The 24,452-nt window shown below is 38.9% G+C and overlaps 1 protein-coding gene across 7 annotated transcripts in view; it reads left to right on the top strand.

Annotated features, from left to right (window-relative positions):
• Positions 1-3,046: 3,046 nt before the first annotated feature.
• LOC103722438 (protein SABRE-like) overlaps positions 3,047-24,452 on the top strand; it is an 88,299-nt gene continuing 66,893 nt past the window's right edge. For 3 of the 7 annotated variants that reach the window (XR_015974701.2, XM_017846506.5, XM_039132035.3), the window contains exons 1-4: positions 3,047-3,464; positions 8,120-8,231; positions 9,747-9,980; positions 16,282-16,547. Coding sequence is in view for 4 of the 7 variants with exons in the window: in XM_017846506.5 (XP_017701995.4) it covers positions 3,397-3,464; positions 8,120-8,231; positions 9,747-9,980; positions 16,282-16,547 (680 nt within the window). In the remaining 3 variants the exon portion in view is untranslated. The remainder of the gene's footprint in view (positions 3,465-8,119; positions 8,232-9,746; positions 9,981-16,281; positions 16,548-24,452) is intronic. The other 4 variants (XM_088714338.2, XM_088714337.2, XM_088714339.2 and 1 more) reach the window with 2 other exon arrangements.

Raw genomic sequence — 24,452 nt, 5'->3', positions numbered from 1 at the left:
AACTCAAAGCAAAATCATTCAAGAGAGAAGAAAGAAAAAGAGGTTCAAGGGAGTTAGTGCATTCAAGTGAAGAAATCAAGTGCTTTCAAGCTTCTCAAGTGATTTTAAGCTCAACTACTCTCTTCCGCTCGTGCATTCAAAGCTCACACTCAAACCTACGCGATCCACATCGGAAGAATCACCATTTTCCACGCTTCCAACGGCAAAAGGATTCTTCCGGGTTCTATTGTTTATCATTGTCATATTTGCTTATTTAGAGCTTTCCAATTGTTTGTAAAACTCTTCTAACATTGTGCTTGTTCCAGTCAAGGGACTTGGAACAAGGGAAAGGCGTCCCAAGCCTAGGTTAAATTGGGGGTTTTAGGGTTCGTTGTTAGCCCGGGGTAAAACAACGAGTTGGGTAGTTCACTCGAAAAACTACCGGATTGTAGGGTTCGTTGTTAGCCCGGGGTAAAACAACGAGTTGGGTAGTTCACTCGAAAAACTACCGGATTGTAGGGTTCGTTGTTAGCCCGGGGTAAAACAACGAGTTGGGTAGTTCACTCGAAAAACTACCGGATTGTAGGGTTCGTTGTTAGCCCGGGGTAAAACAACGAGTTGGGTAGTTCACTCGAAAAACTACCGGATTGTAGGGTTCGTTGTTAGCCCGGTGTAAAACAACGAGTTGGGTAGTGCACTCGCAAAACTACCGGACTGTAATCTGGAGGATTATAGTGAAATTCCCAAGAGGTCTTGGGGAGTGGATGTAGGTGCTGGGGTGCACTGAACCACTATATGTTTGTTGTGTTTGTGATTGTCTAACTTGCTCACTTACTTACTTAGATAAATTGCTTGCTTAACTCTTATCCGCGCATCCTTTAGTTGCAAGCATATTCAATTTACTTAATCAAGTCTCACTCAATAAATCAAACTGTTGCTAAGTTTAAATTCCACTGTGCATCTATACAACTTAGCATAATTAATTGAAAAGTGTTAGAAGTAGCATAAAAGTTTTAAAAGACCCAATTCACCCCCCCTCTTGGGTTGTATCCACTGGGCAACAGGTTTGTATGTTGTACTTTAAATATATATAATTGATTGTATTATTTTTTAATTTTTACGTCACTACTTGATTTGAGGATATTTTATAATGTTCATTGTAGAATGCAACATCTCACTAATCATTTTATAATTTGTATTATTTTAAAGCAATAAAAGGTATCATATAAGTTAAATTGGGATCATAGAAACATCAAAAAATATCAAGAAAATATAAAAAAAATCAAATTAGACTTAAGATTATTGAAAAAGTTCAAAAAGACGGATTACTAATTAAATATTCTTGAAAAGTCAAAAAAACTTATTGGTTTGTGAATTGGAGCCCTACCCGTACTGGTTCGGTACGGTACCGAACAGGTACCGAGATCCGTATCGGGCACTGACAGATATGGATCTCGGTATCGGTTCGGCGGACCTTGGTCACATGCGACCGATATGAGTCCTGGTACCGGTTCGGTGAACGTTGGTCACATGGCTAAGATTGCATTGTTAAAATGATAGATTCCTGCGCGACTATTCTTGTAACTCCATTGTAGGCTCTCTTGATTCGGCCTGCTCTAGAAAGAGACGAAGTCGTTTCTCCTAAGAGGAGGAAAGTAGTAGCCCATAGATCTAAACTTGCTCCTCTTCCCGCACATGAATAAGCAGGAGAAGTGACTAGAACGTATAAGTGGGGCTGCACCTTTTGAATCTGTGGTAGTTTTAGACATCAACAAAGACACAACGGAGTAGTCAGTTGAGGATCAAAGCGTTGCTAGTGTTACCGACTCGCCATTAGCCGAATCTTCAAAAGACCAAGCTCGATTTATGAAGGAGCTGACTCGCCAGTTTAGTGGATTGTCCCAACCATCACCTCATCGACTTCATTCCGGGAGTCACCAAGAGCTTCCTCAGCTGTCAAAGCAATCACCTGCTCCTATTACTAATATAGTAACCAAGATGCTACAAACTTCAAAAGAATCTGGGCCTCTTGTCAATCCAATCCCGATGCCAACTTCTAAAGCATTGCTCTTTAGCTCGTTAATTGCCGGCCTTGAGGTATTAATCATTATCTTTCTGATAATCAGTCCTTCTATCATCTTGATTCAATCTCCATTTACGAGATATAGGTAGATGTTTGATCTTTCAAACTTTGTTGGCCAGCGCTAGGGCCGGGCTATTAGCTTGTTCAGCCAAAGTTTCCTTTGCTGGCTTTGCATCTTCTCCCCAGATTCCAATCAAGGCACAGAAGGCCAAATGATTAGTACGAAGTATTATCGAGATCACCGTTGATAAACTCATCTCTCCTAGGAAGACAGTCGAGCTATCAAATACGATTGCAACTCCACGGCATTCAACCCACCTCATGACTGACTAGGCCTTTGTTGATCTTGAAGAAAGACTAACCGACCTCTCACTCCGTCACCGTTCCCTCGTAAACCTGACTAAGGAAGCCGACAAATTGACATCCTAAGTAGATGAGTTGGAGCTGGAGGTCGTTTCCCTCGAAGAAAATGTCAAACCTACTTTTGATGCATATCAAATGGTTTAGGACAAAATTCATACCTAGGAAACTTCCAAAGTAGAAACTTACCTCTAAAAGATCAGCCGCAGCTACCAAGATGGTAGCACAATTGGAATGGAGCTCTGTTTTCACCGAGGTAGCTCAGATTCGAAATACGCAGGCGTCGATTAAATTTGAGGCCTGGATGTCCCTAGCCTGGACACGCTCGGCAGAAGCGCTTCTGGTCCAGCTGGCACTGAGATGGCGCTGGCCGCATCGAACATTCCCTAGTGGAAGGAGGTCCAATAGGGGCTGCTACGCAGGTGGGGTTAATTCCCCCCTCCCCTGGAAGATTTTTTTTTTTTTTTCATTAAATACTGAAAATAACGTAGTTGACCTCCCGAACCATTAGAAAGACGATAGTTGTCATTCTACACCACCGCTCGGCCGGTCCAAGTTGGTTCGACCACGTGATGGCTGTCCGTGTCTGATTCTTATTTGTAGGGAGTCGTGGAGGGAAGCGGTGTTCTCGCTCGCCACCCCCGGACATGTCTCTCTCCCATTCCATCCTCCGCACCCCTGCTCGAATCGCGGATGGGGACCCCGACCCTACCCCCGAATCCTCCAAATGTGCGCGCTCCCGCACCAGACGCCCTCCTCCCTCCCCTTCCTCCGCCCTTCGAATCGGATCGCGGACCGACGACGCTACCTTTCTCCCAGTCTCCCTCTCCTCTCATGCGCGCAGTCAAGTTTGGAAATCTGGAATTTTGACCCTTGTTTTGGATCTCTGTGAAGGATTGCTTCTCTGGAACTCGGTGATGAGGTTACTGTGAGATAAATTGATTGGAAAGAACCCAGTACCTTCAGCAGTGGAGATGGCATCGCCTGTCAAGTTCTTGTTTGCTCTTTTGATTTTTTGCGCCGTGGGATGGGCCATATCCTTGTAAGTTTTTGAAAAAAACATCTTATTTTTCACTTCAAAACCTCATAAAATTCTTTCACATTGGTCTAATTTCGATTCTTTGCTACAAAAGCTTTTGCTTTTTTTCTCTTTTTTGGTGAATCTTTGTTACACTATGAAGAAACAAGGAAAAAGTTAGTTTCCCCCCCTCTTCCTCAAAACCTAATTCGTAAGAAATTTCCTGGGCTTTGTAAATCCGTAGATACAAGAATATACAGATAATGCTGTTGATTTTAGCTTTTAACCTCAAGCAATTGGTCGATGATACCTACGCTAACCATGTTACAAGGCACGGGAATCACTCTCTTGTCAGTTCTGATTAGTTCGGATTTGAGTAGGATGGGTTCTTGTCTACATGCCATGGAACTGCGGCTTTGGACCAAAGTCAAAATTGTGGTAGTGAGTCATTGGATTACATGAGTTTCGGACTTATAGTGCACTTTCTGCCAAACATATGATCAAGAGTGATCATATCTGACTGATCTAGACTTCTGCTATTTTAGTTATAGCGAAGGAAAGAAAAAACCCTGTTACCTGCCCATGAAAACCGTCAAGTTTGCAGATGCAAAGTTCTCCTAGTTTATGTGTGCATAGATTAGAGAAGCTAAAGGAGAGAACCCTAGGTGAAGAGTTCTGATGGATGACAAAGATTCCAAGATCACTACTCTATGCTATGGGAGACTGGACCTCTTGCTGTTCTTGTGTAAATGACAGATACTTGAACGAAGTTCTCTCTTTTTCCAAATTTATCAAGGGGATAGCTCAGAAACCAATTGAGCCATTAATACAGAGTGCAGACATAGAGATCTTAATAGATACAAGAAGTGCCTATGAAGGAATTGAATTATGAAGCTTGAGCGGTCATGATGTTTTCTCTACCAAGTTAAGGATTAATAAAATTTCATGTGGAAGTATGAGATCAGTTGATGATAGTTTCTGTGCTCAAGTATTTTTGGAGGAGAGGGATATACTCAGTATTTACTCCATCCCACCAATGGATTAAAGTTCCTGTTAGCGCAGACTGGCATGTAGCTAGTGCCTTATTAACATGCAGCATGTCTGCATGTCCCTTCTTGGCTGTAACGTGCCATTGCATGCTAAGGATTGGCATGACATGACATTGAATTGCATCGGTAGTTATGACTTAAAACATAGTTAGTACATGCTAATTGCTAAAAATTTGCTAGAAGACCATCTTTGGTGCAACATTATGTTGATGAATATGATTCACATCCTACTAGGATAGTGATAGATCTTTGACAAGGGATATGCACAATGGCGTGATAGAAGTAGAACACCTAATTTCTTTTGTAGTGAAACAACCAAATTGCGTTCATGGTGAAGTAAAAGAAAATAAATTAAGTGGCAAAGTGAAAGAAAAAAATAAGTGAAAGCGGACATTTGCTACATTTCAAGCAAGGTTGTTAGATTGCCTAGGTGAAGCTAGGTTGTGGACACCCTTTATGGCCTAGGCGAGTGCCTAGGCACCTAGGCGGCGATCCAGGGAGGAAAGAACTCAAAGTCTTACTTATGAATGCCTTTAATGACATACATAAATTAGTTTGTATATCGTATATAAACTCCTTTTCACAATATATCACATCATAAAACCTTTTTTCACACTTAAAAGTTCAAAGAACAAAATCTACAAGAAAAAAGAGAGAATTGATAGAATTGCTGCCATTGCAACAACCAGCAAGCTATAGGGTCATGGCTCGGTAGCCAATACCCGGCAAGGAGAAGAAGAGGAAAGAGGAGAATGGTAAGGAAACGACAGCCAATAGACTATGGGGTCATAACAAACACCCATCAAGAAGCAGAACAGAGTCTGGTATGCAAGATGGAAGGAAAAAACATGAAAAACGGGGGAAGCATACCCAAATGAAGAAGTAATAGTAGAAGAAAATGAAGAAGGAAAATCAAAGGAAGAAGGAGACAAGGAAGAAGATGCTGAGGATTGGTCTAAAGAAGAAGAAAGCATGGAACTGTGAAAGGAAGAAACAATAAAAGATGAATACATTTTTGGGCACCAGTGGTAAGTGATTGCCATCATTGCCACTATCCATCACCATCAATAGCAACCGACCAGCCTCCAAGTAGCTGGTCGATTTTTTTCTATTAAAATCACGATTGCATAAAATTCATATATCACATAAAAATCCATTTACAATTTATTTGATATCAAAAATAATATTTTTTAAATAAAAAATCTCAGAAAGATGGATCATTACTTACCTTGCGAGAACAACTAGCAGACAAATCCAACTAATTCTGAAAGTCTCCTTTGGAGTCTAATATCCAAAGTTTTATTTTATCAAAATGCATCCATGACAAAATTTTAAAATAAAACCCTAAGCATCGGCAATCACCACAGAATAAGCCTAATAAATAGAGAATATTGCGATGGAAATTAGGGCAATGGTGGGTAATCATGGGAAAAAAGGTGAAGGATAGGGTTAACTAGGTGGTGGCGTCAGATGACCTAAGTTGACCCGATCTAGCAATCTAACTGGTCAAATGAGGATACTGGCCGGTACGAACCGGTCCGGGCTGGGACCGGTACCGGATCAGCGTGGGATCCAGTACCGGAAGTTTTTATTGAAAAACTGGCTAGTATGGCTGCCGTACCGGTACAGAGCTGGTACGTACAGGTCCGGGCCGCCATCGGTACGCCGACCGGTGCCGGTACAGCGGACCTTGGGTCAAATCATGGAACAAGAGTTAGGTTAGGGTATAAATAACACAACAGAATTGATGATGATGGAGTCCAGTGATGCATGACTCTTCTCTAGATTCCATCAGAGAGAGAAAGAAACTAGAGATAGAAAGAGAGTAGAGAGAGAAGAGAGAGAAAGAAAGAATAGGAGAGAGAATGAGAGAGAGGACAAAACAAGGAGTGTTGCCGACTTTCATAGGAAGAAGAAGAGGCCAATGATGGTGCTAGTGGTCATGGCCCACACGAACTCTCAAGGCTTAGCATGAAGATGGTGAAGAAGTCTCACCTCCACTCAACTTCTTCCAAAGGGAGCTTGGCGTCGCACCAAGAAGAAGAAGCATCTCACTTCAAGAAGAGAAAACTCTCAATTTTTTTCTAAAACTTCATTCCTATTGATTTATTCATCATCTCTTCTTTATATAGAGTAGGAGGTTGGAAAATTAGGAAACACTACAACCAGAATTTTAGAAAAAATCAGACCCCTACTCGACAAAGACTCTCTCAAAACAACTCCTACTTTGACAAGGACTCTGTCAAAACAACTTATATCTTTGACGCAATCAACTAAACAAGTCAACTAAGACTCCAAATCAGTTAGAACTCTCAAACGACTCATGAATTCAATGTAACTTGACTCATGGACTCAATATAACTTGGGCACCCCCAAGTTGGACCCAAACTCCACGCACGGCCCTTGCTTGGGTTCATACGTACTCATGGGTTCAATGTACCTTGGCATGCCCAAGGTTGGACCCACACTCCACGCACGCCCCATGCTTGGGCTCTTGCTTGAGCATGCCAATCGTTGGACCCACACTCCACGCACGCCCCATGCTTGGGCTCATGCGTGCTGCATCAAGCTGCCTGTAGGCTGGGCCTCATAGTGGTACCCTTGCCGATTTTCCATTGGATTGGTGTGGTACTGGTGGTACTCTCCTGGTCTTACAACATTTGATTCTTGGTTAACATTTTATTTGAAACAATACTTTCTTAAGTTACCAATTAAATTGCAAAACAAGGTATGCAAAAAAAACTTTTACCACTTATTTCTTTGTTGTATAGATTTGCTACTGTACTTATCAAAGAATTATAGTAAAGACAAGAAGATTTTTACCTTCGGATCCTTGCTTCCTCTGAGGAGATTGAACTATACATTTGGAGCTCTGATAAATGATGCAAGAGGAAGGGCTAGCTATCATTGTCATCTGACCCTCACTAAAACATCAGATATTATCAATGATTTGTAACATTATGATCATGACATTAGAGTTTTAGCATGCATTTGTTATCAAAGGGTGGTTGTTAAGTGTTCTATGCAGTCAATGACAATAGGTCACCTCATATGGTAGTCCTAAAACCAGCCCATGGCCAAAACATATCGTACCATGCCTAGCCATTATTTCCACAGCAAGTGAAAACGAAAATAGCCTTGGAACATTGGGTTTTTTGCAGATGACTATTTGGTTGAGATTCTTTTGGTAGCTCTAATTATTCCTGGAATCCTCTTGTAAAGGATGCATATAGCCTTTCCCATATTCTCTATATTTCAGCATACAATGCAGTTTTCAAGAAATATAATGACGATCATGCCTATAAATTGTGTCTTCTTAAGCACTATCTGCTATTTTGAACTTAAGCAAGCCTGTCTTAGGTTGATGAGTCATTCATAACTTGACAGTGTTTAATCAATCAACCTTGAGTATCAATGGTACATATTTATTGGTTATATAGTAATTACTGTCCACAAGAAATATTGCACTATTTTCCCTGCCTCTATTTATTTTTGCCTGTACCTGTAATCCAACTTGATGTCTAGTTAGCATGTTTCTTCTTAGTAGCTATGTATGAGTGCGCTGCTTTCCTTAGAAAATCAGAACATTTACCCTTTTAATCTAACCTTTAGCAATGCTTCTTATTTCAGGTTTGCTGCCAGGTTGTTAGCTTGGTTTCTGAGCCGGATAATGGGTGCATCTGTTGGTTTTCAGGTTGCCGGATGCAATTGTTTAAGGGATATTACTTTGTCACTCAGAAAGGTTTTTCCACTAAAACTATCAAAATACTCCAGGAAAGACAGTTTTAGTATATATGATTACCGTATTCATTTTATAGCATTCAGTTTTAGATACCTTTAGTCATTTTAACATAATCTTCTGGGGGAAAATGGATCATATTGTTGAATGCATAGCTCTATGAAATTCCATTATTCTTATGACCATATCTCAACTGAAAAATAAAAGCTTCATGGATGTGCACAGACACTGAATAGGTGCAGAACAAAAAAAAGTGCCAGTTTATCAGCATTGCACTCTTCTTTATTTTTGAGGAATAGGTCCTTCCTTTACAAGTTGTCTCGTAAATTATGTTCTGGTGCTAGAATGACGCTATAGGCCCTTTATAGAAACAAAATCTAAAATAAAGGCAGATCAAGTATGTTATTGTTGTACAATTATCATTAAAAATACTCTTCATAAATAATAATACGTACATTTGTAGTAGTGTACCAGATTTACCTATTTACATATTTATATATGTACTGATATATGTATATTGAATATTATAGTGTGAAAGCCTTCATCTTTTGTTGCACGGCCATGCATGGCTGAAGATACGATCGGTTGAATTATAACATGATTTTCTTGGCCTGTATGACTGACTAAAGTTGCCCAATACTTCCCTCTCTCCACAAGTTTTATATGCTTACAGCTTAAATAAATACTCATCTTGGTTCAGTTCTTGCTCTGTCTTTAAGAGTGATAAATAAGAGATGTGCAATACCCAAAAAAGACTGAATTTATCTATGGAGTTGCCGAAAAGTAGGAGAATCTTTGATCAGACAGCTGAAGACAGCCATCCATGCTTCTCTCACATGTTAGCTCCTGCCAACACGAGTAATTCAGGCTCCTTGGGCCAAACAACTGAACCTATGTCTTCACTCTCCACAATCTACAAATACTACTAACTTATTTCAATATGTCCCTCTTCTCTTTTCAATGTACAGAAACGGGAGCCTCCGAAAAGTGGGATTATTTGACAAGTTACATAAATAACAAAAAAGATTGATAAGGAATGAGGTCGTAGCGATCCATTCTTCCTCTCGCCTGTGAAAATGTATTTTAAATATACTTAAAAATGATTGTATAACATTTTTTTTGTCTATCTCATGCATCTCCATTATCTTCTTTCCATAGCCTAATCTTTTGAACTTGTAACAAGTGAACTCTGACTTTATCTTATGTCACATTACTAAATCAAAAAGATTACGAGCAAGATCTCTTTTCTAAAGATCACTTTTATGAGTCCTTCATTGCCATTTGTTGCATGGAATGCATGATAAACACACATTTACTCAGTTGACTTAATGGTTTTCTCATAAATGTATTTGGCAATATAATTGAAAATCCATGCGTTCTATGCAGAAAAACGTCTACATGTTACAATTTGTCAATGCTCTTTATAGTAGTAATGAATAGCCATTTTAAATTTTATACTTTTGTTGTATTTTATATCTGGTGCACATGCCAGTTATGAAAATCTGTTCTATTTTTCAGGGTTCTGTTGAATATCTATCGATTGGTGAAATTAAAGTTGTAGTTATCTTTGTCTCTCGGAGCCCAAAGATGCAATTCTTAATAAGTGATGTGGAAGTTGTTTTAAGGCCTACTGCAAAAAGCATTAAGAAGAGTAAACCTAAAAGATCACGTTCGGTAGGAAGAGGAAGGTGGATGATCTTGACTAACATGACAAGATTTTTATCAGTTTCTGTGAAGGAATTAATTTTGAAGGTTTGTTTTCGCTTATGAAATTGGATCTTGTTGGAAGATGCATGCCATCTCTTATTTATCAATGACATGATTTGCTCGGTGCTGCAACTAAATTGGATCATCTAAGCATGCTACTGCACATGATAGAGTTGATCCATTCCAATAAAACTCTCCACAGATTCTTAGTCAAAAAAATTGAAATGTCCAATGCTCTGCTGATTGTACTTTTTGCACTTTTTTCTTGAATTTTATGTTTTCATAGTCTTGTTCTATATGAGGAATGTGACAAATAAAGGATCCACAATTTTCAAGATTCCTGTTATGTACTGTTCTCCTCATGTGTGACCCACTAACGGCATTGATATTCATTTTTTTTCCTCCATACCAACTGCATGGTCCTCACTCTATGGCCTTCTTCCAAACAATTCTGAATAGCTTTTCTACCCTAACTATTACTATAACATTGTTTGAATTTTTAACATTTCAGCCAGGAATCTGATTTGATTTTTAGTGTAGTTTTGAAGGAGTTCTAGGTTTATGTTTGCTGGTTGATCTCTTCCTCTTTACATCACAGGCATTGGGATTGGTAAGATCTAAGGTCTTATTCCTTTGGGAGAATTTCTTCTTGATGTCAAAGGTTTAATTGGTATCCTTCGATTCGGTGTTATCCAAACTGGGGTGCACACAATACCATACCGATCCATGCTGCCCGATTTCGGGTGGTACTATGGTAGAAAATGAGAAAAAGATCTTGGGAGCTATCTTGGTATGGGGTGCATACAATACCATACTGTACCGCACTGACATGTACCATATCAAACCAGCAATATACCGGTACAATACTATGTCAAGATTGTTGACCATGCTAAAACCTTCTCGGTTCTGCACCGGTTCGGTATGTTATGCCTCGAATCAGGTGGTTTGGGACAGTTCGACAAACCTTGGTTAAGTTGCTGGATAGTAAGTTACAATTTATTAAGACCCTAACTTTCCAATAATAGACATATTCTTGGATTCACTTTTTTACTGCTCATCTTTATTCTGTTTTGGATAACTCCATCCATTTGAATGATTATTAGCAAGCCTTCTAATGGCATATATCTCTTTCTCAGGTTCAACACACACTTTTCATGGTCTGCACTACAACTTGTACTGTTTGGCATGATTTATGCATATCTATTTGCATAATGGATGCTTTTGCTACATGAGCCCCTGTGATTTGACTTCCTAAACCTTTATAATCAAAACCTTAAATCAAAATGGACAATTGCATGACTTAGATGATGAGAGGAAGATCTTCTTCTAGGTGAATTGAAGTTATACCATCATTGATCATGTGATCCTCTTGGAAATCCATGTCAAGATCACTCAATTAAGAGGAAATCCATGTCAAGATCACTCAATTCTTTCTTAAAATCTTTATCAACTCAAAGAAGTGTGCCATGTGTAGGTAAATCAATAAAGGTATTCTACTTAATTGATAGGACAATCCTAGTCAATATGTTTATCAACATTAAGAGTAACTAGCACATCCTTCTTTTGTTTTTGTAGTTTTCCATGTGAAGTAGGTAAAGATGTAAACATTTATTACTTTACCTTGAAGAAATATAATTTGAGCAAGAGGCCTCTTTGTGATGCAATCCTACTTCATCTTTATGAGCAAAAGGAAATTTAGAAATGAAGATAAAGTTACCACTATTTTATCTGTTGGAAGTGAACTTATTAGAATTTTGAGGATAAGATTAACCTTTCCACTTCATCAAAAGAAAGAGCTGTACACGGTTCTCATCCAATTCTTCATTTTTTTCTTAATTGTTCTTTAAAGAAGCAAAATGTCACTTGATATCCTCCAAAGGTCCAACCATTAATTATAATCTCTCATTTTCTCCATCCTCTTAGTTTCATAACTTAGGAAGAAGGCTTGGCTCATCTGGAATTAACTAGCTCTGAAGCATAGGAACTCCCTAAGTTGAATCTTGACATGTCTCAAAGGAATGAAATTGCTTTCCCTTAAGTAATATAACTAATATGACATCAAATTATGAAGAGCTCCAAAAACATTAAAAGGAAGAGAGTAGAAGATGAGTTCCGAGGGAAGTAGATATCAGGAGGAGATATCAGGAGGAAAGAAGATTTGGTTCCTCGATCACATGACAGAAATTATCCACTTATTGCTCAGTGCTCGTTATGCAGAAACAATCAGATATCAGAACTCTCTAACCGCTAGAAATTAAATTGACTCCTTATATGGAGCTTACATAGGAAGAGAGAAAATCTTATGATAATCTCAACTGATACATTTAATTTAACCAATGTAAGATATCAAATACTACTTAAAAGCAAATGCAACAAGAAAATCATAAAAATCCACTCCTGGATTTGAAATAAGGTGAACACTTTACCAATTGGCCTTAAGGCTTCTGGATAATAAATTTGCAACTGACTAGAACCTTAAAACACCATGAACAAGCATTTATTTTTTGCCTCTGACTATGCACCTTTTGCTGTCGTGGCCTTATCTAAGTTCCTTCACTATTGGCAAGGAAATGAGGAGTGTACTGTATTATTCTTTAAATTGTTTTATGCCAATTTAAATGGAGGCTTATGTTCTCCCTGATGTTGTTATTAGAGCACCATCTAGTATTAATAAAGACCCTATAGTTGTCGGGAGAAAAGAAGAAGGGCTTATTATGGAGAGAGCAGAGTGACAATTAATATGGCTGCTTAAACTGATGAATGAAGGCACAATTAGGTGCTTTTTCTTTAAGAAGATTAACATATATTTTTTTGAAGCTTTTGTTTCTTTATCTATGTACTTCCAAAGGCCCAAGAATTGGCTAATTCCTGCTTATGAAGTTTCTGGAAGACTGGATCTGTTTGTTTAGAATATGATGATGCATAAGATTTAAGAACTTACTCTTTATATCATTTTCTCTAACTTTTCATTCTCTCATTTATTAAGAAAAGTTTTCCAATTATCAAGCAGATCTCTTACCTGTAGGCACTTTCTTGCCCTAAGAAATTTGTGCTGGGTTGCTTTCTTTTCTCTGAGCATGAACCATGTCACTGTGATGGTAGGTTTCTAGAACTATCAACTGGCGTTCAATGCATGGAATGCCGTACCGGTCCGGTCCTAGACCGGTACCGGAACTACAAGAAAACCGGTATCTCCGGTTTTCTTGTGCGAACCGGCCGGTCTCCGTACCGGCCGGTTTGCAGCGGTACGAATTTTTTTTTTTTATGAACCACAGCGCGAGGTGCTGTGGTTTTTGGCTCGCGGTACCGGCCGGTACGTACTGGACTGGACCGGTACCGTACCGGTCCGGCCCGCCACCGGTACGCCGACCGGTACCGGTACGGCGGACCTTCATTCAATGTTTCATGGTAAGCTCTACTGCCTAATGATGCATTGTTCTAGGATTTGATGCAGATATTTAAAGCATCAAATATGAGCTTGGAGTCAATCATGAAATGTTCTAAATTTTCTGATGGCTCAAATATTCGTCTAGAAAGTTAAACAACACACATATGTGTCAAAAGGTTGCAAATTAAAATTTAGATTTCAAATAAATCTGCAATTAAATTGTGCAATTGAGAAACATGTTTTAGATTCCAGAAAAAATAAACTTTTTTTCCTATTAGTTGTCTTCTGATATGGATGAGGAAATAATAGGAGCAAGTTAAATGTTGTGCGATTCCTGTTTACCTAAAAATATGCTAAACAGATCGTTGTTAGAACCGACAGACAAAGTTTAAATTAATTTTACTCTTACCTGTTCTACTCGAAGAATAGTGGTGGTAAGAGGTCGATCCACAGAAAGGCGATTGGAGTTGCATAAAAAATAAAACGTTCACTCGGATTCGAAATCGATTTTTGAATGATAGAAGAAAAACATTATTTTGAGGATGTTGATGGATTCTCTAGTCTACCGGAGAATATTTTTTATTTGAAAATAACGAAAAGACAGATACTTGGAATCGAAGTCTAATTCAGAGTAGCGGTCAAATAGCAAGAAAAAAAATATTTAAATAAGATTTTCAGTACACATAAAATAAATTGTAGAAACTGAAACTTAGAATATAAATTGCATAAAAAGAGATTTATGGATTGCATTAAAAGGACAAGTAAAAATAAAGTGAAGATTGGAAGCCTAATGCTTCCTCCTTCTACAGAATAAAATATAAAAACAAAGAAAGAAAAATAAACAATTGCATTGTTTCTCTCCCTCGGTAGAGCTCCCAAAAAAATAACATAAAATATTATTTGGAAAACAGAGCTCTTCTTCCTCCTTTTTTTTTCTTTCTTCTCCAAAAGAAACAGAGCAATCCCCTGTTTCTTCTTCTCTCCCCACCGAACCGAGCTCCCTCTCTCCTCTGTTCTTTGGCTCAACACCCAGCCGAGAGCTCCCTTCCTCCTTCTCGATGGCTCCCTTATATAGATCCCCAGCAAGTGTGGATGGCTAGATTATGGGCGGAAGGAGAGGGCGGACGCGGTGGAGGTGTGGATCACAGGATTGCTGGAAATCTGGGAGGATGATGTGGATCTGCCGTGGAGGAAGGCTTGGAGGTGTCATGGACGGCGAGATGAGTTGCTTCACGAGCGGCTGGGACGTTGACACGGACTCGGGGCCGCGGGATCGACGGAATGGAGCTGGAACTCGGAGGAGGGGCGCTGTGGTCTTCCTTCTTTGGGCCAAGAGGGGGACGCGATGCAGGAAGGAACGCTCGGGACGGTTGATCGTGGCCGGGTGCTGGAACAGAAGGAGTTGCTAGGATGGATCGCGGAAGCTTGATTACGGGAACGTTGGAGGCCGCTGCGGGACCACTGGAGATGCGGAAGCTTGATCCGTGGAGGGGGATCACGGGATGAGGGGCTGGCTTCACGGGCGGAAGAAGAGGGCGGACGCCGGATGCTGCGAGGAGGCGATGATCCGTGGGCTGGTGGGAGGAACCGATCACGGCAATCGGTGGAAGCTTGGATCACGGGATGGTGGGGACCGTTGCTCTCCCTGTTTTCGCACGGGATGGCCGCGGATTCGACTTGGGAAGGAAGCTAGGATCCGCTGCTTGGATCATGGCTGGAGCTGGGATTTTCTTTGCCCTCCTGAGATGAGAGCTGGGAGACACCAAGTTCCGTCCAATTAGTTATATAGATAAAAAATAGTGTGATATGAAATCTGGCTTGTAGACGGACGAACTTGGTTCGTCACGGGTCATCTGTTCTGACTGGAGGTCAATTGCAAGTCTTTCAAGTCATGGGTCACCCAGCACCTCATAGTTATGATATGGCCAAATTAGATTTGCCCAAAATTCTTTCCCAAAAGCACAAACAAAATGGACCCGATTCGGACCCGAACCCGACTCGGACCCGACTCGGACCCGACTCGATCTTCAACCGGGTCATATCTGGGAAGGGATCCTTCTGAAGTCAAATTTGTACTCAATGTGCATTTTATTACTAATTTATGATAATCTGTGTCAAACCCAAATATAATATTAATCCAGTGAATTTATCATTATCGGTTAGCAATAACACTAATTTTAGTGACATGTAGGTCGCACTTTTGTGCTCTCATCATTAAACATCTATGTTCTGTTGGTATTAAGTTCTTTAACAAATTTAGAGTTTAGACAAGTAAGAAGTCCAGTTGAAGAGGATCCATGATATCATAAGAAGACTAGATGAGTTCATGGAACCAACAAGCTCTTAAGAAGGAAGTGATTATTCTCGGTAATTCTTTGGTGAAGGGACAATGACTCTATTACAATTTAAGGTTCCATGGCATCTTGAAGTACAAGATACATCGGTAGAATCAATTGCGTGGCAGATGGATAGTTTTTGCGCAAAATCATGTGGCTAGAGTCTGTAATATTGAAAATAATTACTGGAAAGTCATCACAATCTGCATCCCTGCAACCAAATATTTTTCTATGGGAAGCACCATTTATGCTGCAACCAGCTGTCTCTTCACAGGGAAGGAGTGTACTTTTAGGTTGTTGGTTTATGCTGCAATGAACATCTATGCTGAAACCATTTATGCTGTCCTTCATAATGTTCCAATTGAAGATTTCTGTTGGCTAAACTGAGATGTAGTTTACTTTTGGGTTGTTAGTTTCATGTTCTTTTTTTGTTGTCATGTGCATATTTCTGCAGAAATTCATTTTGCACATTTCTGTTTTAGCAATTTGTTTTGGTATAGGAATGCCAATCCTCTTCTGCCGCTCCAGTCTTTATTGACTGTGTGCTTTCGAAGTTTAAATAATCTCTATGCATTGATCACTTGGTTGTTATTTTATGTAAACTTTTATTTGAATGTCATAGGCACCAAAAGCTGCCACTGTAGTCAAGGATCTGAAAGTGGACATATCTAAAAATGAGGCATCAAATTCTGTCCTTGATGTTAAGCTGCACCTTATATCTTTTCTTGTACAAATATGTGATTCACAGCTCAGTTTTGACCAGTCATCCAGTTTTTACCAAGGTGGCCATTTGGTCGCTGGGCAGACATGTTCAACTTCTCTGGACATGAATTGTGCTCCTTTTATGTGTGAGGATTTGTCAATCACTTGTCAATTTGGTCATCACAGGTCATTTTTTTCTTCCCACTAATAGTTATTGATTTTGCATCTTACAATTGATTTTCATATGACATGATTATGCATTTCTTGAGACAATTATATAACTATTTCTAAAAATCTTTATGCTATATAACTCACATCAGGCTTAATGAATGATGACTATAGGGTGCCAAACCTTTGAAGCAGTGCATGGTTAGACTTGAAGCAGCCATTTAGTCCAATTTACTGTTTAAACATCTGGTTCAGTTGAAACATAATGTGTGCAACATATGGTGCATACAATTATGAAGTGCAAAATTAGTACCCAGCATGTAATATATTATTATAATGATCAATTAGTTGTATTTTATTTTAAACATATTTCATGTTGAATTGCAAAACCTATTGCACCTGAATGCAACTGTAGACCGTAGCCTAAATTCCTATTAGAAAGCAGCCCATGCCAGCAGTGCAATTAGTGGAGATGATTCCTACCTTGTTCCCCACAGTCCTAGTGATGAATATTGTGACTCTCCCCCCCCCTCTCTCTCTCTCTGGTGTTCTCTTTCTGAATTTTCTATTTCTTTAATATTTTATATATTTCTTTCTTCCGTTGTAAACTACAGTAATCACAACTTGTTTTCGTTCCCCGCTCCTCTTTCTCCTTTTCTTCTATTTTAGTACTTTGCTGCACATGTACATATCTACTTTCTCCTCTTGTACTGGGCTGTTTGATATTTTGTTAGTTTCAGAAAATGGATAATGATGCCTGATTAAGGTCTACCGAACCGCTACCGAAAGCTAAACTGGTCGGCAGCTAGTTTGGTATCGGTAACCGGTACCGTCCCGACATATGGTACGTAGAGGTGTGCTAGTATGGAACCGACACGCTAATTCAAGGCTCGCCGTCTCAGTACTAGACCCTAAACCGGTGCTATATTAGCACTTTGTTAGTATGGTACGGAGTTTTTTTCGCGTACCGAGTGTCGGTATGCCTTCTGTACCGGGTATCGATATCGAACTGTTATGGTATGGTATGGTACATCCCATACCATTTAGTTCAGGTCGGTATGGTGAACTATGCGCCAGTTTTTTTCAATGTATTTTAAGTTTGCATTATTGATAATCAAATTTTTTCAATGATTTTAAGTATAGTTTAATGTTTTTTTTGATATTTTTATGTTCCTGATGCATCCTAATTGGTGCTTCTTGATGTTTTAGAGTGATGCAAAATATAAAATGATTAGCGAGATGTTGCCTGCTAGAAGAAGCAACATGAAATATCTTAAAATCAATTAATAGTTACAAAATATAAAATAATACAATCAACTACATATATTTAAAGTATCATATACATACTGATATCTAAAATCTCATTGAGTGGCGGTGTCTCTTGTAGGTTGCTTAATCATTAGCATAATCAGGACTTCAAGAGGCACGTCAGCCCACTTCTCTAACTAAACGACGCTATAGTCTTATACACTCATGCCATAAGGAACGTGCTTTGGCATATAATCATTCTCAAATCTCTCACTGATGCTTTAGCTCTGAGAGGTATTCTCTAGCTGATAATACGGCTGTGGAAGGACATATGCAAATTTGCTAGTAGCAAAATCTGACCCATAAGATGCTCCGAGCTGCGTAGGATAGTAGCCACCAGAAGACGATGCCTCAGACACATCATTTCTATATCTGTATTCCTATGGGTCATAAGCTGCTTGTGGCTGCGAATAATAGAATCCAACATACGACTCGAAATCTGATACATCTATAGATTTTACTCCATGCACCGATGTATCTGCAACTGCATTGTGTCCTTCTGAATGACCTCAAGAAGCCTGTCTCTATATGCAATTGTATTCTCACGGGCTCTATCAGATCGTGCACCGTGGTCCCTATTCTGTGTAGCATACATAAACTGAGACTTACTTGTGAATCAAAGACCACCCTGCAGCCGTGTTTTATAAACGATGGTCTGATATTCTTCATTCTCTTCCTGGCTATTAGATCTATGACTAGTAGAACTGTCATCACTGCTGTTTCTGGTCTTTGAATTTGATTGAACTGACTCCTTCACACTCTTCCTCGAGGCTGCAATTACTTTTTCTTTTTCTTGTTTGCTGTGTTAAGCAACTGCCTATTTTCTCTTCATCCCCCTCTCTACCTAGCTACACTGTGAGGATGGATGTCACCCTTTTGATTGAGTCGACCGGATAGCATAGTGGTTTCATCTAAGCAACTTTCGATTATATTTTTAAGAGGATGTCTCAGACAAGGAGTCAGGTGATGACCAGCTCCTCAGTGACCCCTGTGGTATGGCTGATCTGCTGGAAGGATGAATAAAATATTGCGATCTGCCCATTGATCTGCATTCATCCTAGCTTCACTGGCTGGTCATGGAGGCGATCCTGGCTCATCAAGCTTCGGCTCTTGCTGCTAGTCTACAAGCCATCTGATTATATGATCATTCTTATCATCAACGAAAGCCCATGTTTGAATTGAAACTGAGATACTGATACTCGCTTTAAAACCTTCTTTTTTCGCGCTCTAGCCGACTTTAAGCTTGAACGAATGCAGAGTGGAGTGAGCTACTGCGCGGGAAAGGAAGCATGTTATCCCTCGGCATTCTGCTTTCGATCCGGGATGATGGCACCATAGTCCAAACTGCTCCTCTGCGCCGTATTCGAAGCAAGCTGAATGCACAGGTCATTAATCATATAAAATGAAAGAAGAAAGGAAAGCTACCGCTCGAAGGCGATGGTTCCGTCTTCCAGTTGCTATTGCCCCGCATCCAGTCCTATCTGTCTCAGTACTCCGGTTGTGTGAACCAGAAAGATCTAGTTGACTTCTTTAAGGGCTACCTCTTCCAGATTCTCAAGGGAGACAAGAGAGGAAAGCGTCAGCGTAGCGATCCCCAATTTCATCAGCTGACAGCCTTGCTTTCTAAGTACCACGAGAAAGCCTTGGAGCGAAAGAGGCGCTTCTTGGACGGAGAGGATGGTGAAAGGGAAAGACCGAACGAGAAGTAGAGTCAGTGTAGGAAGGGAAGATCATCGTATAGAAAGAGAGAGCAAGAGTGATGATGAGAGGGGGCGAACGGAAGTTTCATCATTTTTTAGAGTGAATGCACTTTAGTCTTAATCTCAGATTGTAGTGAACAAGATTGTTGATACGTTTCTGTGTCAGACGGTTCCTTTGCTTGGGAATTAGGGCGAAGGTGGATCAATTACGCTTACAGCTACTTGAAGAGACTGTATGAGAGAGGAATCAGATAGCTAGCCGCTTAAGACTATCTGCAACCACTCGAAGGTCCACATCCGCCTTCTTCTTTGCAACTCTATCCTTCGCTACTCTGAAATTAGTTAAGTGCTTTTTTATCAGCTACCAGACCTACTGTAGACATTTCTGACACATAGATACATCAGAATAACCGCTAGCTAGATGCTGCTACAATTTGGTTACCCCTCCTTCCTCGAATTCTATATTGTACCAGTTGCATATTTAGTGGTGCCAAGTTAAGAGTATTTGACCATTATCCCAACCAATATCATGCTACGGGCTTTTCTTTTTTTCTATAGGTTTATCAAACACGTCAGTTTATTAATTATGTAAAAATAGTAAAATTTTGTTACGATTAAAAAAATATTTTCTACTCTAGAAAATATTTTTGACTTATCTAATACATTGTACTAGTTTTTCATATTTTTTTGGATTATTTATATTTTTTATTAATTTTTAAATTTAAAAATATATATTTAAATATCATAAATTCAGAAAAATATGTTTTTACTTCAAAAAATACTTTTGAATTATATAATATGTACTACTAATTTTTTGAACCCCACTATGGATGCTACATATATTTTTTGAAATCCGTGGACATGCATCGAATGTTACTTATTTTTCTTTTTTTTTAAATTTAGGCTTCGGCCACTATGCGCATGATCGCGTCAAAACTTGATTAAATTGACACCAAATTTAGCTGGAGAGTAGCTTGCATGCCACTAAATAAGCTTCTATTTTTACAATCATTTTTTGGATTTTATTTTATTTCTTAATTTTTAATTTTAAAAAATATTTTTTAATTTAAAATTATATATAATTTAAAAATTAAATATTTTAGTGAAATTATTTAGGTCATCCATAGATCTATAACATATCATGAAATTATGCGAAAATCAAAAATTTTGGCATGACCTCCCCTTATTTTGGAAATTTTTTGGCATTTTTCAGCGTTCAGAAAAAGAGGAGGAAATAAGGGAGGGGAGGAGAAACATGTCTTGTTTTGGGTTAGATCCTCCTTGAATCGTTGAAATCAACACATTTTTTAGCCCGAGGGATTTGAAAAAAATGCGAAGGAACACTTGAGAAGGCTTGGGAAGCCTTCATAGGCCTTCCCACTAGTTAAAAAGAAAGAGGGAAGGGGGAACTGGGTTGGATCCGAACTGGTGCAAACAGTCCGGTGTGCACCGGTTCCTCCTGGAATCATCCTATTCGGACCGATTCTGAGCGGCTCGGGGCTGGTTTTGAATCCCACCGTCGAAATGACTCGGTCCCATGCTTGTTCGTCTCGGTATGGCTCGAATTGGGCAGTTTGGCCTGGTTCGGCAGACCATGTGCCTGATGATAGTTTTTTTTGGTAAAATGCCTGATAATTGTTAAACGAGTTCTATTAACAACAGGTTGTTCATTCTTGGTCTTCATACTTCCAAGTTTTATAGTATACCAAGATATATAATGCATTTAAAAATCAATAAATAGTTTTTACAGTTTTTATTTGTAAATATTTGTTATCCAAATTTGGAAATAGCTAAGAACGATTTTGCAGAAAATTTGTAGAAAACATGGTGAAATAGAATTAGAGTTGGACATATGATATAGGAAAAAGGAGAGAGAGATGTGGGAGAGAACTTTAACACAGATTGCATTTTACCAATTGTAGCTGGTATTTAAAAGAAGCTAATAAATGCTCTCTTTTTGTGTGTAAGGATCAAGAGATTAGTTGTTAGATATGGAAGGGAATGTGAGAGTACACGGGCTAAACATATGAGATAAATAAATAGGAGATTGACTAGATTAGAGAGAGAGAGAGAGAGAGGGAGAGAGAGCAGATGGGGAAGATATGTAAACTAACTTTACGAGATAAAAACAAAGGTATCATGCCCCAGAGCAACCACACGGTCCAGGCACATGACATGGCTGCGTATTCCTTAAGGGTTTACCTTTTGAAATATGTAAGGCCCAAAAAATCTTGTACTCAATTCATATTGATAGCAAAAACAACAGACCAAATATCCATATCATAATTAACAGATTGTGGCTTACATCAGTGCAACTACTAACTCAAATCTAAATATTTTATTTGAAACAAGAGTACTAAACATCATACGAGGGTCCAAATATCCACAAGCATCCAAAATAACATTTGAGTTGCAAATATCCCAAGTTTTAGATGACAATATCTATAACTGCTAACAAAATTAGACTAGTTTACAATCCCTCTTTCCTTGCCAAAAGATGGAAGTCCAGTCCGTGCTACAAAACAACTAGCCTTGCTCCAAGTCACACTCTTTAAATAATACCCCACCAGCCCCTATGCTTTAGTGTTTGTAAAATAAAGAAGAATAAGATAGTGAGTATGATAGCCCAAAATGTATCCCACATGCACTCCCACAATTTAATTTAGGATAAAAAATATATTCAAGAGAATTTTTCACAAATTATCCAAGAAATACAATAATATATATAAAATTGAATTACCAATTCAAACATAGATAAATAAAAGATCATATAGTTTCACCAAGTTTCAAATTACCCATACTCAGAACCTAGCATATGGAAGAACCTTTTGGATAATTCAGTCCCGGTCACGCTTACGCCCCTGAATAGGAATCAATATCTTGTTATGCTTATGCCCTATGACTGGGCATCAATCTAATGTCATGCTTATGCCCCATGATTGAGCATCAAGTTCATGTCATGCTTACACCCCATGACTGTGCAGCAATCTCATGTCACACTTATGCCCTGTGGCTGGGTATCAATCTCACGAGGCTAATTATCAAATGCATGCACATGTCATCAACACACTGTACACAGTCATAATCACTTAGCAACTATTACAAAGATAGAATTCTTAACTCAAGATATTAGCTTCACAAATGCAGGTTCTGTAAATCCTACTATAAAGGTCATAGGGACATTCTCATTATAATAATTAGATGTCATAACACAATTATATATAAGGTATTGATGCCTTTATGGAGAAGGGAGCATGTAATGACACTTACTTCCTGGCTCTATTCAAACACCTCACAAATTTCTCAAACAACTTAGAAGTTAACCTAAAACAAGGTAATTGAAGGTTGAAAACTTGAAATAGTTGCTATCTGATTATTCCCCCTCGTTGCATGATATTCTAGGCATTTCCAACTCCTAGGCTTGTATAAGGAGAGGCAGTTATAAACAAAATTCGTTTTTCCCTATAGGAGAATCCTAAAATCACCAAACTTTTTTGTTAATAACTATAGTCATCTTGCTTACATATGGCAAAATTGTATTTGTATGAGCAAATCCTGAGTCCAAGTGGAATAACAATTGACTAAAGTTAGGGTTTTGTAATCTGCCGTATTATATGGACAGCTGCAATTATTTCACCACTTCATATACTTTCCTTTGAGCCAGGGCTCCAAACTTTCCAGATACAAAATAAGCCATTACTACTACAATGTCACTAAAATCCACGTCAAAATACTAGTTCTAAGGAAGGTTTTAATCAAAGGCAAAGTCTGTGCTCTGTTTTACCTGCAAGTCAAAACATTCAAAACCATCCTAATAGGTTAACATCCTTCAAAAATTTTCTGATTTTGCTGGTTTATTGGTCCATGAGTTAACCCAGCCGAGTTCTAGTTATAATTTTGGACTTAAATAGGGCAGAACCTGTCCGCCCTGATATCACCATCAAAACACTCATAATCCCTACTTTCCACTTTTCTACCCAATATCTCTAAAGATTTAGAAATAAAATCTTACCCCAAACTCTCCAAGATTTTGTATTATAATGCCAAAAATTTAACTTAGAGAAGGGATTGGGGTCTACCTTGATGATGGTTTTAAATGCTTGGCCTTTCCCTCTTCTTCTTCTTCATCTTCTCCAAAAAACTAGTCTCAGATCACCACTGAGAGAGATAGCAAATTAATGGGGGAAAGAGAGGAAGAGAAAGAGAGAGGAATGTAAGAGAGCATTTGTGGGTGGTAGAAGGGTTGCTAGGAATGTGGCAGCCTCGGTAGTTTACGGTGAGGAGAGGACACATTTATGGGGGGAGGGTGTGGTTACATGTGCACAATAAAGGCCTAAGTGGTTCAGATTTGGGTACGTTTAATTTAGCTAAATGGTTGGTTGGGTGAGACAAGCTTATCACAAAAGGTTTAGCTTGTGTGAGAGAAAAAGAAAAATTTTAGAGGGGAGATTGTTTGGGTTTTATTGTGCCTTAGTAGAAATCCCAACTCCGAAAAGGAAAAGGAGAATGAGAGTGTCTATAGGGTTAAACATGAATGTTAGTATATACCAACAATATTTTTGTAAAATTTATATCTTGTTAAAATCTGGGATAAAAAAATATTTGGAGAAAATTTATTATTATTAATAGTTTTGAGAGCTAGGATAGGAGAAATCTGGCCAAAATTGGTAGGAGTTGAGGTCAAGTCTTGGTCCTTGGTAACAACCCTTAATGACTTTAACAATTGCACTAGTTGTTGGAGAAAAAAATATTAATAGATGGAATATCTAACTCTCATTAAGATAGATGAGAAATAAAAAGTATGCTGTACCGGTCGGTACCAGTCGATACCGTATGTACCGTGCTGGTACCGATGGGTACCGGTATAGGTATGTCAGTGTCAGTACGCTTGGCGTACCGTACCGTACCGACACTC

The sequence above is a fragment of the Phoenix dactylifera genome, chromosome 18 (assembly GCF_051530095.1).
Source record: "Phoenix dactylifera cultivar Ajwa chromosome 18, Ajwa_hap1_PhDact_Kaust_v1.1, whole genome shotgun sequence".
In the NCBI taxonomy this organism is placed as follows: Eukaryota; Viridiplantae; Streptophyta; class Magnoliopsida; order Arecales; family Arecaceae; genus Phoenix; species Phoenix dactylifera.
This window is presented reverse-complemented; position numbering and strand designations above follow the sequence as displayed.